Raw genomic sequence first — 15,752 nt, 5'->3', positions numbered from 1 at the left:
GGAATTGATTTTCCTGATGAATTTGCAGTTCATGGTAAGTGAACTACATCAGTCACAATATATTTGATAATGTTAAGCATTTAGAAAATACTTTCTGTTAGTCCATAGAGGATTTTGTGTCTTGCATAATTTAAAGTACAACTCATTTTCTGTCACTTGTATACATTAATATTTTATTAGTAAGATGAAATCTGTGATCAGAACACAATTTTATTAAAGACTAAAATGGTCTTTTTAACCTAGCTAAAATGTTATTGTAGCATAATTTACAAGCATAAGTACATTATGTCATTAAATCTTAACCATATTTGAGAAAATGCAGCCATTTACATTTAATTGGAACCTAATTCTGTTGTATTTAATAGGGTCACCATTTCTGTTGTCTTTCTAAAATACAGCTTCACAAATGTCACCTATTTGGGGTGTGCTATTTGATATTTTTATCTTCTTTAGTAATATTTGCTATGCTGCAGTCAGTTGATTTAATAGCAATTATTATGGAGGTATATTGAAATAGATAACTGTTTAATCTTAAAATTCACGATTCTTCCCTGATGATATACCATTACTGCATTCTGGCTTTATAGTAGATTATTTGTTCCCAGTAAAGTTATTAATTAGTTATTAAAGTAAAATATTAAATAAGGACAATGAAATCTTTGCTTCTCATGTGAGGTTAATTATCACCTTATATTTGTTTTTAATTGCTTTTTTGCTGATGGACTAACAGAAGTTAGAAAACTGTCATGATTTGTTTGGAGGTAATTAGGAAAGTGCTGATATTTCTTTTCTTTTTTTAGAGATTTTATTTTATTTTTTTTGTGAAAGAGAGTATGTACAGGAGTTGGGGAAGGGGTAGAGAGAGAGGGAGAAGCCAGCTTCTTGCTGAGTAGAGAAGCAGACTACTTGCTGAGCAGGGCTCAATCCCAGGACACTGAGATCACAACCTGAGCCAAAGTCAGACACCCAAACTGACTGAGCCACTCAGGTGTCCCAGTGCTGATATTTCTAATTCTTAGCATGTTGTATATAAACTTCACTGAAGAGTTGAAATTGTTCTTTGGCAAAAAAAAAAAAAAAAAAAAAAAAAAATGAGAGTGCTTTAGTTACATTAGGGGGGCAGAGTGGAAGCAGGCCATCTTTATAACACCTTGTTACTGATTCTTTTTTTTTTTTTTTCCTTTTTTAAATTCGAGAGAGAGTAAGTGATTGTGAGAGAGAACAGGGGTGGGCAGGGCCAGTGAGGGGGGAGAGAGAGAATCTCAAGCAGACTCCCCACTTAGTGTGGAGCCCAACATGGTGCTCAATATCACAACCCTAAAATCATGACCTGAACCAAAACCAAGAGTCGGACGCTTAACTGACTGAGCCACTCAGGTGCCAGGTGCCCCACCTTACTCTTCTTAATATAAATGGAATATTTTCAACATTATAAAAATTAACTCCGCAATGATCAGCTTTAAATGCTAGAAATTAATTTAAAGGCTTGGATTACCTCCTCAAAACGTGTGAGGTATTGTAATATTTCTTGATAGTAACTTTGCAAGGAATTTAGCTCTAGATTTGGGTGATGGATAAGACTCTGTGACCCAGGTGGTGATTCAGAGAGGGATACATGAAGTATGCAGGAAGTCCTATGAGTGCAGAGGACTTTAATAACATAGCATAGCCTACTCCAGATGAGAACTTAATCCAGAATATACTTGTTTAGAAACTAAGTGATTTTACTAGGGCAGCTTCAGTGAAAGGCACTGTACTTCAGAACAGGAAATTAACTTCCCTCCATAAGAGTTTCTTTTCTTTAGTTTGCTTCAAGGTGTTTGATGTTGACCGTGATGGAGTTCTCTCCAGGGTTGAACTGAGAGACATGGTGGTTGCACTTTTAGAGGTGTGGAAGGACAACCGCACGGATGATATCCCGGTAAGTTCTGATTTTAAGCATACTGTTGCATGTATATTCCAATAGGAAAATAGAGTGGAGAATTTGAAAAGAGAGAGAAAGAGAAAGGATTTGTTATGACTTTTGAGTTGCTATGTTGCATTACTACTTAAAATACTCATAGCTGAAGGTACAAATTTGGGAAGAGAATGTACCTTAAAAAATTTAATAAACTGAACTTATTGTGTAAAGTAAGAATAAAACTGCAGAATTCTCTTGATTTTTTTTTTTTTTTTCAAAGCAGATCTGAGCACCTATTTATTAAGGTAAAAAAATGTACTTGACTGGTAATTACTAGAGAGGAGGGATGTGGGGGAATAGATTAAACAGGTGATGAGGAGTTAAGGAGAGCCTTTGTGGTGATGAGCAGTGGGTGATATATGGAATTATTGATCCACTATATTGTATACCTGAAACCAATATAACATGTATAACACTGTAAAAAATAAAATTAATATTTAAAAATTTTTTTAAATTAAAAATTCTTTAGATACTTGACCAAAATATGCTGTACTTTAGCCATTGAATAATAAAAATGATAACTCTTTTCTAATTATTCCTTTGGATTTCTGTTTTTAAAGGAGTTACATACGGATCTATCTGACATTGTAGAAGGCATATTGAATGCACATGACACCACAAAGGTGAGTCTAGCCAGGACTAGAATGAATTATATTCTTTTCTAAAAATACCAGGTATTCTGAATTAGGATATATAGCTTATATACATATTTGAGTCTCTTCTGCATCATCTCCACCAAATGCTTATTTGGACCTACAGTTTAGTACCTTCAAGTTGTCTCTAAAGATAGTCCATTCCAGGGGCGCCTGGGTGGCTCAGTGGGTTAAAGCCTCTGCCTTTGGCTCAGGTCATGATCCCAGAGTACTGGGATCGAGCCCCGTGTCGGGCTCTCTGCTCCGCAGGGAGCCTGCTTTCCCCTCTCTCTGCCTGCCTCTCTGCCTCGTGTGATCTCTGTCTGTCGAATAAATAAATAAAATCTTTAAAAAAATAAAAAATAAAAAATAAATAAAGATAGTCCATTCCATCTTCTTTCTTTTTTTTATTTATTTATTAGAGAGAGAGAGAGAGAGTGCCAGAGAAAGAGTATAAGGAGGGGTGGGGGAAGGACCAGTGGGACTCCATTCCAGGACCCCAAGGTCATGATCTGAGCCACCCAGATGCCCAGCCCGTTCCATTTTCAAACAACTCCATTAAGTGTTTAGATATACATTTATATTTTATAAGCTAGGTATTTTATAAAAATGAAATAGACATAGCCCTTGTCATATGTGGTTTATAATATTTAATTTTCACATTTAAAAAAGTTATGGTAGAGCTAACCTTACATTTAGCAAAAGAAGTTACACAAAAAAGAATACTTACTGTGTGATTCCATGTATATGAAACTCAAAAACAGAAGCAAAACTAACAAATGGTGATTGGTCTTAGAATAGTGATTTGGGGAATGGGTGGATTAATTGGGAAGAACCACAGGATATCTGGGATGATGGAAATTAATTTTTTAAGATTTTATTTGTTTATTTGAGAGAGGGGGCACAAGCAGGGGGAGGGGCAAGGGGACAAGCAGTCTTCCTGCTGAGCAGGTATCCCAACAATGGGGAGCCCCACCTGGGGCTTGTTCCCAGACCTTGAAATCATGACCTGAGCCAAAGTCAGATGTTTAACCAGCTGAGCCACCAGGTACCCTGATGGAAATGATTTTTTATCTCAGTCTGGGTGATGCATACATTCCTGAATTATTTTTTCCAATAGTATTGGTAAAGATCTCTTCTGAGCTATTTAATGGCACCCAAATTAATCGTGTAATACCAGGAATAAGCATATGCTTTACAAAGAGTAAATTCTTGATTTTTTTTTAAGTTGGACAATATTTATTAGTAAGGATATTATTATAGGTTTATTCCTGTGGCTTATATTACTGTAATGTCTTTGTGACCCTGTGTGAAACTGAAAATAATGCACATATATGAGGCACATTTGAGTTATTTTGAGCCTTTGCATTCAAACATTGACATGTACAAAGTACCAGATTGGTTGGATATAGTCCATAGTGGTGTTACAGAGGTTTAGGAAAAATAAGTGACGTCAGTTTTGTTTTGTTTTTTTTCTTTCTTCAGTCACAATTACAGAAGGAATCATTATAGTCTTATTAACTCATGCTCAGCAGAAACAAATAATAGAAGTGAGTCTTCACAGGATTTGAGCTTTGTGTGGCAATACAGCATTCGCCTTCATTTACTTCTTTCTCTCTGCCTAAAAACTAAGGTCTCCACTTCTATTTGATATGCATAGAAACCTGGAAAGTTTTCTGTTAGAAAATGCCTCATGTAGAGGTACAATTTCCAACACCCTTTTTCTGTAGGTATTATTACTGTCTGTTTTTAGGTAAGATCTTCTGGCTCTACTGTGAACATTAACAAGAAGATAATTTAGCTGCTCCATCTCCTTGTAGCAATGATAATGAAATGGTAATAGTTTAGAATAAAACTTAGACCTTTCAGCCAAACCTATGTCTCACCTGAGACATACTATGTCAATAGTAAACTTTTTTGTACCTTTAGATTTAGTATTAACATATTAAGAGAAGCTATATTATGAAAACTAATAATTACAGTCACAATATATTAAAATCTTTTTGTATCGTATATGGTTGTATAGTGAAAAGAAAACATTAATATCATTAAATAATAAAAGTAAAAAACATTATTCATCTAGAATTGAACACATGCAGGAAAAAATATTTGGTTATAGTTTTGTTGAACAAGAAAAAAAAACATATTGCCTCTATATGCATATGTAAGTTTTGTACATGTTGACACCACAAAATGTTTCTTTACTCAACTTGTAATTTGCTCAATTATTTTGGGGGAAAATTAATATGGTTATTTATTTTTGATACATCAAAAATTTGTTAGCAAGTTATTAAATGTCTGATTAGTCTGATAATATTGTCAGATACTTCTAAGTTGATCTTAGGAGATTGTTGGAATTGGTGTGCCTGGGAGACTCAGTCAGTTGAGCATCTGCCTTCGTCTCTGGTCATGATCCTGGGGTCCTGGAATTAAGCCCTGCATTGGACTCCTTGCTCACCAGAAAGTTCTGCTTTTCCCTCTACCACTGCCCCTCCTTCTGGCTGGTGCTCTCTCGGGCTTGAGCTTTCTCTCTCAAATAAATAAAATCTTTTTTTTTTTTTTTTTTTAAGATTTTTTTTTTTTTTTAATTTATTTGACAGAGAGAGATCACAAGTAGGCAGAGAGGCAGGCAGAGAGAGAGAGAGAGAGAGGAGGAAGCAGGCTCCCTGCTGAGCAGAGAGCCCGATGCGGGACTCGATCCCAGGACCCTGAGATCATGACCCGAGCCGAAGGCAGCGGCCCAACCCACTGAGCCACCCAGGCGCCCTCAAATAAATAAAATGTTAAAAAAAAAATTGTTAGAATGAAAGTGCATAATCCAGAGAGTCTGCTTTTTTCTTTCAAAATTTGTAAATATTTCAGTTTCCTATACAGAGCCTTTCCATAGATAATCCTTGAAGCAGAAGATAATGAGACTTATTTCCCAGGAGGAATGAAGACTTGACAGTAAATTGTCCTTATTACCATTGACTGCTTTGACAGAGTTTTGTTGCTTTTAAACTTATCCTAGCTGGTTTAGTTTTCAGATGAACACACAGTGTCTACTTTAAATTTTTGCTTTGCTTTCAGAAAAATTACCGATATAAGTTTAATAAACCAGATTTTATTCAAATGCTATAAAAATGAGGGCATGCTTGGGGTGCCTGTATGGCTTAGTCAATTGGGTGTCTGCCTTTCGCTCAGGCGATGATCCCAGAGCCCTGGGATTGTGCCCAGTGTTGAGCCCCAGTGTTGGGCTCCCGGCTCAGAGGGGAATGTTCTTGCCAACCTCCCTCTGGTTCTCCTCCCCACTCATGCACCCACTCTCTTCCTCTCTCTCAAATACATGGGGGAAAAAAAAAAAAAGAGGACATTCTTAACATGAGATCTTCTAAAATATTGTTTCTCGGGGCGCCCGGGTGGCTCAGTGGGTTGAAGCCGCTGCCTTCGGCTCGGGTCATGATCCCAGGGTCCTGGGATCGAGCCCCGCATCGGGCTTTCTGCTCGGCGGGGAGCCTGCTTCCTCCTCTCTCTCTGCCTACTTGTGATCTGTCTGTCAAATAAATAAGTAAAATCTTTAAAAATAAATAAATAAATAAATAAATAAATAAATAAATAAAATATTGTTTCTCTTTCAGATGGGCCATCTTACTCTAGAGGACTATCAGATCTGGAGTGTGAAAAATGTTCTTGCCAATGAATTTTTGAATCTGCTTTTCCAGGTATGTTTAAGATAAATGACAGGTATAAAGAGTAGTAGTTCTACGTCTGTTTCATTGTGTAGCAGTTACTGCAACTCAGCTACAAAACCACATATTATAAAAAGAACTACATTATCCTTTATACAACTGAAAGATTGGTAAGGTAGAGTTTGAGAGCCCTGAGGCATCTCAAAATCATGACATGGGAGATGAGGAAGTAGAAAAGAGCTGACTGTGTTTATTTATCTTATGACTCATGGTAGACCAGCATGTTAAATACATAGAAAATAATTTAGATTGCAAAAGCCATCATAATTTCTTATTTTTCTTCACTGTTGTCTTTTTTAAAGGCCCTTCCTAACAAGTCAGGCAGTGTGAACAGACAGATGGATCATAAGTAGGCAGCTGTAAAATTTTCGATGTACACAGTCTCTCCAGTTAGGAGATTACCCTGGCTACAAAGCTGTTTCTAAAATTTTTTAAAAGTTCTTTAGAAGAAATAAGAAAGATTGAAGAAGGAAGAGAGAAAAAGCACAAAGTGCCAAGAATGAACATTAAATTATAAGGCTTGCCAGATTTCAGCTATTTTCCTTGTTAGAGTATTTCTCTTGTTCCAATTAAAAAAAAAAAGGGAAATTATGATTTCCCATTTTTTATAATTCTTCATAAATATTTAAGTTGATTTAGTAGTGGTATTTTAGATTCTTATTTTATTTTCCTTTCCTTGTCAAAACAGCCCTGTGAAGTTAAAAAAAAGTTCGGTATTTTTGTTTCTATCATGCTCTTCCATATTAAATAAAGAATAACTCATTTGTGCATGGCTGTTTCGGAATAAATGGTAATTGGTCTCTTCCTGATAGTTAATGACTAATTACTATGGCTATAAAACATATACAATCTAATAAGCCTGTAATATCCATTTATATCAATCTGTTACTCCACTATCAGTTACAGTTTTCAGGAGGATTTAAGTTGATGGCTTTATAAAGCATAAACATGTACAAAAATTATATAAATAATTATTCTAAACAGAAAATGCTTGCTTGATAATATCAAAATTGATCAACTATTTTTATCATTTAAAATAATATCCTCATTACTTTATCTCATAATTATATAAACATGTAGATCACTTAGGCTTATGTCTGTGTCATCTTGTAGCTCTCACATAGCATAGCATTTTGATTTTTTCCTATTGCCTTTTCTATTTTCTCATTCCTTTTTTTTTCTCCTTCTTATCAGGGACTTGCAGTGGCACTGATTTTCTATGACTAATTTATAAATAAGCATATGCTTGAGATTTGTTTTTGTATGTGTGTGTTTCTAATATTATATTATGAAGAGCTGAAAGATAGTTTCCCATGAATACCTGTCACTGTCATTTTAACATTACATTTTACTATATTCACTTTATTTCACATACAATATGTTTTTAAAACTATATATATTCATTAAGTATATGAGTAAGAGACTGTTAGCTAAGTTGTATTTTCTGTGTGTCTTAAAATCAGTAGAGTTACGGGGTGCCTGGGTGGCTCAGTGGTTAAAGCCTCTGCCTTCGGCTCAGGTCATGATCCCAGGGTCCTGGGATCGAGCCCCGCATCGGGCTCTCTGCTCAGCAGGGAGCCTGCTCCCCCCTCTCTCTCTGCCTGCCTCTCTGTCTGCTTGTGATCTCTGCCAAATAAATAAATAAAATCTTAAAAAAAGAAAATCAGTAGAGTTACTTGGTAAGTCTAGCAATAAAAGCTTGAATTACACTCTTATTTGCCAAGATTCCTCTTAGCTGAGTGTTTTGGGTATTTAAGTGTAACATAAGTATCAATAGAATTAGAAAACCATCCCTATAATAATAATCTTTATTTTAAATCTTTTTTGTACACTCAGTGCCAATATTTTGCAGAGGCAGGATGCTAAATATAACTAGGATCTTGTTTCTTTTGCATTTGTCAAAAATGTCAAGTTTTTAAAAGCGTGGTAAGCAGAAAAAATGCACACCACCTCCAGCACCAATTATCCATGCCCTAATCCCTGGAACCCACGCATATAATCTTCTGTAGCAAAAGGGACTTTGCAAGATGTATCAGGTTAAGATGTATCCTGTTAAGGGAGATTAGCTCAGCAGATGGGCCTTTCTAATAATGAGTCCTTTTTTTTTTTTTTAAGGTTTTTTATTTATTTCACAGAGAGAGAGAGATCACAAGTAGGCAGAGAGACAGGCAGAGAGAGAAGGGGAAGCACCGAGCAGAGAGCCTGACGTGGGGCTCCATCTCAGGACCCTGGGATCATGACTCGAGCAGAAGGCAGAGGCTTTAATGCACTGAGCCACCCAGGTGCTCCGCTAATCATCCGTCCTTAAAAATAGAGAACCTTTTCCAGCTGTGGTCAGAGAGAGGGAGGGAGAGAAAGGAGGAGAGGGAAAGAGATGAAGTTGAAAAAGGCAAGGAAGTATATTCTTTTTTTAACCTCCAGAAAGGAATGTAGTTCTGCTACTGACATTTTTTTTTTTTTTAAAGATTTTACTTATTTATTCATGAGAAACAGAGGTAGGGAGGGAGGCAGAGGGAGAACAGGGAGCCTGATGCAGGACTCCATCCCAGGACCCTGGGATCATGACCTGAACTGAATGCAGACCTTAACCGACTGAGGCATCCAGGCGCCCCAGCACCTTGATTTTTAACCTAGTGAGACCCGTGTCTGACTTCTGACCTACAGAACTGTAAGATAATAAGTTTGTGTTGCTTTAAGGTGCTGAATTTGTGATAATTTATTACAGACACAATAAAAAACTAGCACAGAGTGAGATAATCCACATTTATGGATGGTAAGGCTCAACATTTTAAAGATGTCAGGTCCCTTTAAATTAGTTTGTAGGTTTGGTGCACTAGCAATCAAAATCCCAAAAAGTTTAATATTGTCATTGTTTTTGTGGAACTTGACAAGCTGTTTCTAAGTACATACAGAAGGGAAAGGGCCAAAAATAGCCAAGATAATGTAAAGAAGTGTTAGAGGACTGAAGTTACCGGATATTAGGACTTCTTATAAGACAATGGTATTAAGACAGTGTGATATCTGTGTGAAGGTAGACAAAGACCAGTGAAACAACATTGAGAGTTTTAAACAGACCTACATGTAGAAGACATTGCATTGCACATGGGTAGGGGTAATCTTGGCAGTAAATGGTGTACTGGGTCAGTTGGTATCTCTATGGGAAAAAATGTATCATTATTCCTACCTCATGCCATAGATGAAAATTAATTCCAAGTGAGATCATAAGTCTCTTAAGTTTGAAAGGTAAAAATAAAGCATTTAGAAGATAATGTGCAAGAATAGTTTAATGGCTATGAGGTGGCAAAGAGTTTTTTAAAAGGACACAGAGAGCATTAACCACCAAGGAAAAGTTTTTAAGTAGGACTTCAGTAAAATTAAGCGTTTTTGTTTTGTTTTGTTTTGTTTTAAAGATTTTATTTATTTATTTGACAGAGACAGATCACAAGCAGGCAGAGAGGCAGGCAGAGAGAGAGGAGGAAGCAGGCTCCCTGCTGAGCAGAGAGCCCGATGCGGGACTCGATCCCAGGACCCTGAGATCATGACTTGAGCCGAAGGCAGCGGCTTAACCCACTGAGCCACCCAGGCGCCCCTGTTTTTGTTTTTTAATTGGGAGATACCATTAAGAATATGAAAAAATAAGCTGTGCAGTGGGAGAAGTTGTTTGTGATACCTGTATCCAGAAAGACATGTGACTAGGGCATACAGAGAATAAAAATGAGAAAAAGGTAAAACTTCAATATAAAAAATGTGTAAAGAAAACTTGAAGAGATGCTTCACCAGAGAGACTATCCAGGGGTGCCTGGGTGGCTCAGTCGTTAAACGTCTACCTTCAGCTCAGGTCATGATCCCAGGGTCCTGGGATCGAGCCCCACCTCGAGCTCCCTGCTCATTGGGGAACCTGCTTCTCCCTCTCCCACTCCCCCTGCTTGTGTTCTCTCTCTCGCTGTGTCTCTCTCTGTCAAATAAATAATTAAAAATCTTTTTTAAAAAAGAATATCCAAATAGTTAATGAATATTATGGGAAGGGGCTCCTTAGTCATCATAGAAATACTATTAAAACCACATATGAATTACTAGTAGAAATGTCCCCAAGAATGGTTAGTTTTTAAGTGATAAGAAGTATTGGTGAGGATAACAAAAACCTGAAACTCCCATACATTGCCAGTAGGAATACAAATTACTACAGATACTTTGGAAATTGGGGCTCCTGGGTGGCTTAGTCAGTTAAGTGTATGCCTTCAGCTCAGGTCATGATCCCGGGACCCTGGGATTGAGCCCCGTGTCGGGCTCCCTGCTTAGCGGGGAGCCTGCCTCTCCCTCTGCCTACCACTCCCCCTGCTTGTGTTCTCTCACACTCTCTCTGACAAATAAATAAGTAAAATATTTTAAAAAACAAACAGAAATACTTAGGAAGTTGCTTGGCAGTATTTACGAAGTTGAACATACGCTTCCCCCGTGACTCATAAAGTCTACTCTGTATGTAAACCCTAGAAATGTGTATATCTGAGCATCAAAAGACATACAAGTAAGTTCTTATAACTTGTTATAGCCCAAAACAGAAAATGACCCAAATATTTATCAATAGTAAACACATAAACAATAAGCAAAGTGTGACATGTGCATAGAGTGGTATATTGTAACGCAATGAAAATAAGTGTAATGGTGCCACACACACAAACTTGGATGAATCTTATATCTAATCTTGAGTTGAAAATACTAGACCAAAAAATTCAAAGGCAGACAAAACTTATTCTATGGTGACAGAATTCAGGATCATGGATCCTGTGGGAAGGAACCCAAAGTGGGACTTTGGGTGAGATAGCAGTGTTCTGTTTCTTGACTGGGTAAAGATTTCATAGATGTTACTTTGTGAAAAGTCATTGAACTATACACTTAAGATTTGTTCACTTGTAAGCATGAATACTGTATTTCCATTTTCTATAAGTTCGCTTAGAACACCTGAGCATCTTCGTGACTCAGTCGATTAAGTGTCCGACTCTTCATTTGGCTCAGGTCATGGTCTTAGGGTAGTCAGATTAAGCTCTACATCAGGCTCAGTGGGAAGTCTGCTTGAGAAACCTCTCCTGCTACCTCCCCCACCCCCAGGCTCTTTCTCTCAAATAAATCTTAGATAAGAAAAATTGGTGGGGTTAAATTTTTTTAGGTGGCTCAGTGGGTTAAAGCCTCTGCCTTCGGCTCAGGTCATGATCTCAGGATCCTGGGATTGAGCCCCACATCATGATCTCTGCTCAGCAGGGAATCTGCATCTCCCTCTCTATCTGTCTCTCTGCCTACTTCTCATCTCTCTCTGTGTCAAATAAATAAGTGAAATCTTTAAAAAAGAAAAAGAAAAAGAAAAATTGGTTTCAGAAGCTCAAGTATTTTTCAGTATGAGAATGGATGAAACAAACAGTGGTATGTTCGAAGAGTGAAATGCTACTCAGCAGTAAAAATGAACAGCCGCTACATAGATGAGTCTCAAAAACCCAATTTGTGGATTTTGTTGTTATGTAAATGTTACCTCAAAAGGTAAACAAAACTGAATAGATACTGACCTTTCTGGTTAATGTTAGCCAAGCTGATGTATTTATAAAAAGTTGTACTAATGTCTACAATTTACTTTGAAATGCATCCAAAATTAAGATGGATTGATGGGTGAATTAAGGGATAGATAGATGCAAGTATAATAAAATGTTGATGTCAAATCTAGTGAATGGATATGTTGTCTTCAGTATAAAATTCTTTAAAGTTTTCTGTATTTTTGAAATTTTTCATGAGAAAATGTTGGAAAAAATTGTATCTTTTGTGATGATATTTAGAGAAGGCAAATAAATTGATGAAATGAGCCTTAAAAAGCACATTTAGCATTAGTGGCAATAATTTCTCTCTTTGAACTGTTTAAACTAAAATGCCACCCATATCTTTTGTCTCCTGTATTCTCTTCATCACCCTCACCTTTATCCTCACGTGCCATGATGTGCTCTTCAGATTTCAACAATGAAAATAATATTTTCTGCATGGTTCTTTTCGTTATTCTTTGTCTCTCTCCCTCTCCTGTCTCATACAGAGATTTGGAAATTGGCCTCTACTGAAACAGTTTGTTTAAAAACAAAACAAAAAAAACAACAGCTAAAGTTTAAAGCTCAGAGTTGCCCAAGTGAATCATTGATAATTCATCATTTGAAAGCTATGGCTAATTCAGATTCCCATCTACAAAGTGGAACTCATGCAGAGAATGTGAGATTACGCAGTCCAGTCATTGCCACCAGTCAGTGAAGTCTGATTTACCACTTTTTTCTCTAGGTATGTCACATAGTTCTGGGGCTAAGACCAGCTACTCCAGAAGAAGAAGGACAAATTATTAGGTAAGTTTTTAGTGTATTTTTCATTACATAGTTGAAAGCTTTGACACCTGAAATATATTGTTAATACATAACAGCATGTCCCATTTTAATACAGTCATTACAGTGACATCTTATTTCTCCTGATTAATTTCATACTGAAATATTTTTGTTAAAGTAATTTCCTAACCAAGGGATTGAATTAATTTAGAAATCAGATTCTCTTTAACATTAAAATTGCATTGAGTACTGAATTTAATTTTTTGAAATAAGACATGAGAAAAAGGTAGCAAATTTTCCTTACTACAGAGTAATTCTTGTTTATTGTATAAAGATTATAAAGTAGAGCTAAACAAAAAGAAGCAAAAAAATACCCATCATCTCTGTATTTAAGGTAATTGCTGTTGACATTTTTTTCGGCTTTATTGAGGTATCATTGACATCTGAAGTTTTAAGATATTTAAAGTGCAGTGCGATTTGATATATGTATGCATTGTGAAAGGATTTCTTTCATTGAATTAACACATCCATCACTAGTGCCTCACATACTTTTGTGTGTGTGTCAGAACATTTAAGTTGTACTCTCAGTTATGCACTATAGTGTTAATCAGCTCTGATCATGTTATATGTTACATCTGCAGACTTGATTCATCATACTGTAAAATCTTTTACACTTTTATCACCCTTTCTCTGTTTCCGCCAACTCCCAGCAACTGCTTTTCTACTTTCTGTTTCTGAATTTGACTTTTTTTTTTTTTTTTTTTTAAGATTCTACATACAAGTGCTATGCCTTGCAATTTTTGTCTGTCTTTGGCTTATTTCACTTAGTATAATGCCTTCCATTCTCATCCATGTTGCTGCAAATGACAGGATTTCCTTTTTAAGACTAGATAATAGTCCATTGTATATACATACCACATTTTGTTTATCCATTCATTCATTGTTGGACACTTAGGTTGTTTTCATACCTTGACTTTTGTGAATAATGCTGCAAAGAATATGGAAATAAAGCTATCGTCTTCAAGAAAATCATTTTGTTTCCTTTGATTATATACCCAGAAGTGGGATTGCTGGGTTATATGGTAGTTCTTTTTTTAATCTCACGTGAAACATGTTTTTTATAGTAGCTGTTCGAGTTTATTCCAGTCCCATCAGCAGTGTACAAGGGTCTCTGTATCTCTGTCAGTGTATATTATCTCTTGTCTTTTTGACAATAACCATCCTGACAGGTGTGAAGTGGTACCTCGTTGTGGTTTTGATTTGTATTTCCCTGGTGATTAGTGATGTTAAATATCTTTTCATGTAGGTGTTAGCCATTAGTATGTCTTTTTTTAGAAAAATGTTCAGGTTCTTTGTTATTTTTAATTGGTGATTATTATTTTTTTTTGCTATTAAGTGATATGAACTTTCTATATATATTTTTTGGATATAATTCTTTATCAGAGCTGTGGTTTGCAAATATTTCCTCCCATTCCATAGCTTGACTTTTCATTTGTTGATGGTTGCACTTTTGACACTTTTATATTCATATACCTATGTGTATATGCCATTGATGGAATTTATAATTTTTTTAATGAGAATCCCTCAAAATAATTGTTTTATTTATTTATTTTTTTAAGATTTTACTTATTTATTTGTCAGAGAGAGAGGGAGAGAGAGTGAGCACAGGCAGACAGAATGGCAGGCAGAGGCAGAGGGAGAAGCAGGCTCCCCGCCAAGCAAGGAGCCCGATGTGGGACTCAATCCCAGGACGCTGAGATCATGACCCCAGCCAAAGGCAGCTGTTTAACCAACTGAGCCACCCAGGCATCCCATAATACTGTTTTATTTTTGGCTTCCATTTTCACTACAGATCCTATCAGATGATACTTTTACGTATCAATAAAGCCTCTTATAATTTAAATGGCTAGCTAGTAGGCCTTATTCATCCCCTATTTTTAATCTCTATTTTTCTTCAGTATAATTCAGTAATAAAGGCTATATGCCTTTGGTTAGGTATGTATTTAGGCAAAATTACTTGAGGTAAAATATCTTGGTTAATAGACCTGCACGTTTTTACGGCTGTAATTCAGGTTTTTTCCTGTTCTTTTTTTTTTTTTTTTTTAAACATATAGTGTATTATTTGCCCCAGGGGTACAGACCTGTGAATCATCAGGCTTATACATTTCATAGCACATACCCTCCCTAATTGTGATTCAATTTTTAATATATCAAGTCTCCTTCATTGCTTGAGTGTTACCATTATACTATACATTTGTGTAGAAAGTTTCAGAAACAGAACCGAATCTACTCAACTTCGCTTTTATTTATTTAAAAAAAAATTTTTTTTTAAAGATTTTATTTATTTATTTGACAGACAGAGATCACAGGTAGGCAGAGAGGTAGGCAGAGAAGCAGGCTCCCCGTCAAGCAGAAAGCCTGATGCAGGGCTCGATCCCAGGACCCTGGGATCACGACCCAAGGTGAAGGCAGAGGCTTTAACCCACTGAGCCACCCAGGTGCCCCCTAAACTTCGCTTTTGAAAGGAATAAATGCGATACATAGTTTGTCATTTATTCTTAAAAGTAGTGTGTATACAAATTTTTCAGTAGTTTTTTCTTGGTGTGAGACTGCTTGGTAAAAGAGTTTACTGAAATAGAGTAGTTTGGAATACCTGAAAACAGGATTATGTGAAGAATACCAGTTCATGTTCAGATGAATTGAAGTAGCAAAACATATTTTCCAACTTTTTATAAGGATTCTTATTTAAAATGGTCCGTTCTTTTAAAGAACGTTAAGCAAAATCTGTTTTTTAAAATGTTGTTTTCATAAAAACAGTAGTCTCACATTGTGTATTTAATTTTCATGCTCAGAATATTTATTCTTGTTTATGGTATTCATATGTTGACAATGTTTTGATTTTTGTCTGATTTTTAGCTATCATAAAATAAAAATTTAAAATACATTTAAGTGTACAAGTGAGATATTGAAGAGAAATACTGAAAGGGTTTTATGTAGCTGCAGTAGCTTTTTTTTTTTAAACTATTGCAATCTAATTTAATCACATACTAATACCTTCTGAAGTCAGCATGACTTACCGTACATACTAAGA

General features: G+C 36.0%; 1 protein-coding gene across 3 annotated transcripts in view; it reads left to right on the top strand.

Moving 5' to 3' along the window:
* Nucleotides 1–15,752, top strand: part of USP32 (ubiquitin specific peptidase 32) — a 240,214-nt gene that overhangs the window by 162,879 nt on the left and 61,583 nt on the right. For all 3 annotated transcript variants that reach the window (XM_032322826.1, XM_032322827.1, XM_032322828.1), the window contains exons 8-11: nucleotides 1,806–1,921; nucleotides 2,521–2,583; nucleotides 6,210–6,293; nucleotides 12,624–12,685. In XM_032322826.1, coding sequence (XP_032178717.1) covers nucleotides 1,806–1,921; nucleotides 2,521–2,583; nucleotides 6,210–6,293; nucleotides 12,624–12,685 — 325 coding nt within the window. The remainder of the gene's footprint in view (nucleotides 1–1,805; nucleotides 1,922–2,520; nucleotides 2,584–6,209; nucleotides 6,294–12,623; nucleotides 12,686–15,752) is intronic.

Source organism: Mustela erminea, chromosome 18, assembly GCF_009829155.1.
Source record: "Mustela erminea isolate mMusErm1 chromosome 18, mMusErm1.Pri, whole genome shotgun sequence".
Taxonomy (NCBI): Eukaryota; Metazoa; Chordata; class Mammalia; order Carnivora; family Mustelidae; genus Mustela; species Mustela erminea.
This window is presented reverse-complemented; position numbering and strand designations above follow the sequence as displayed.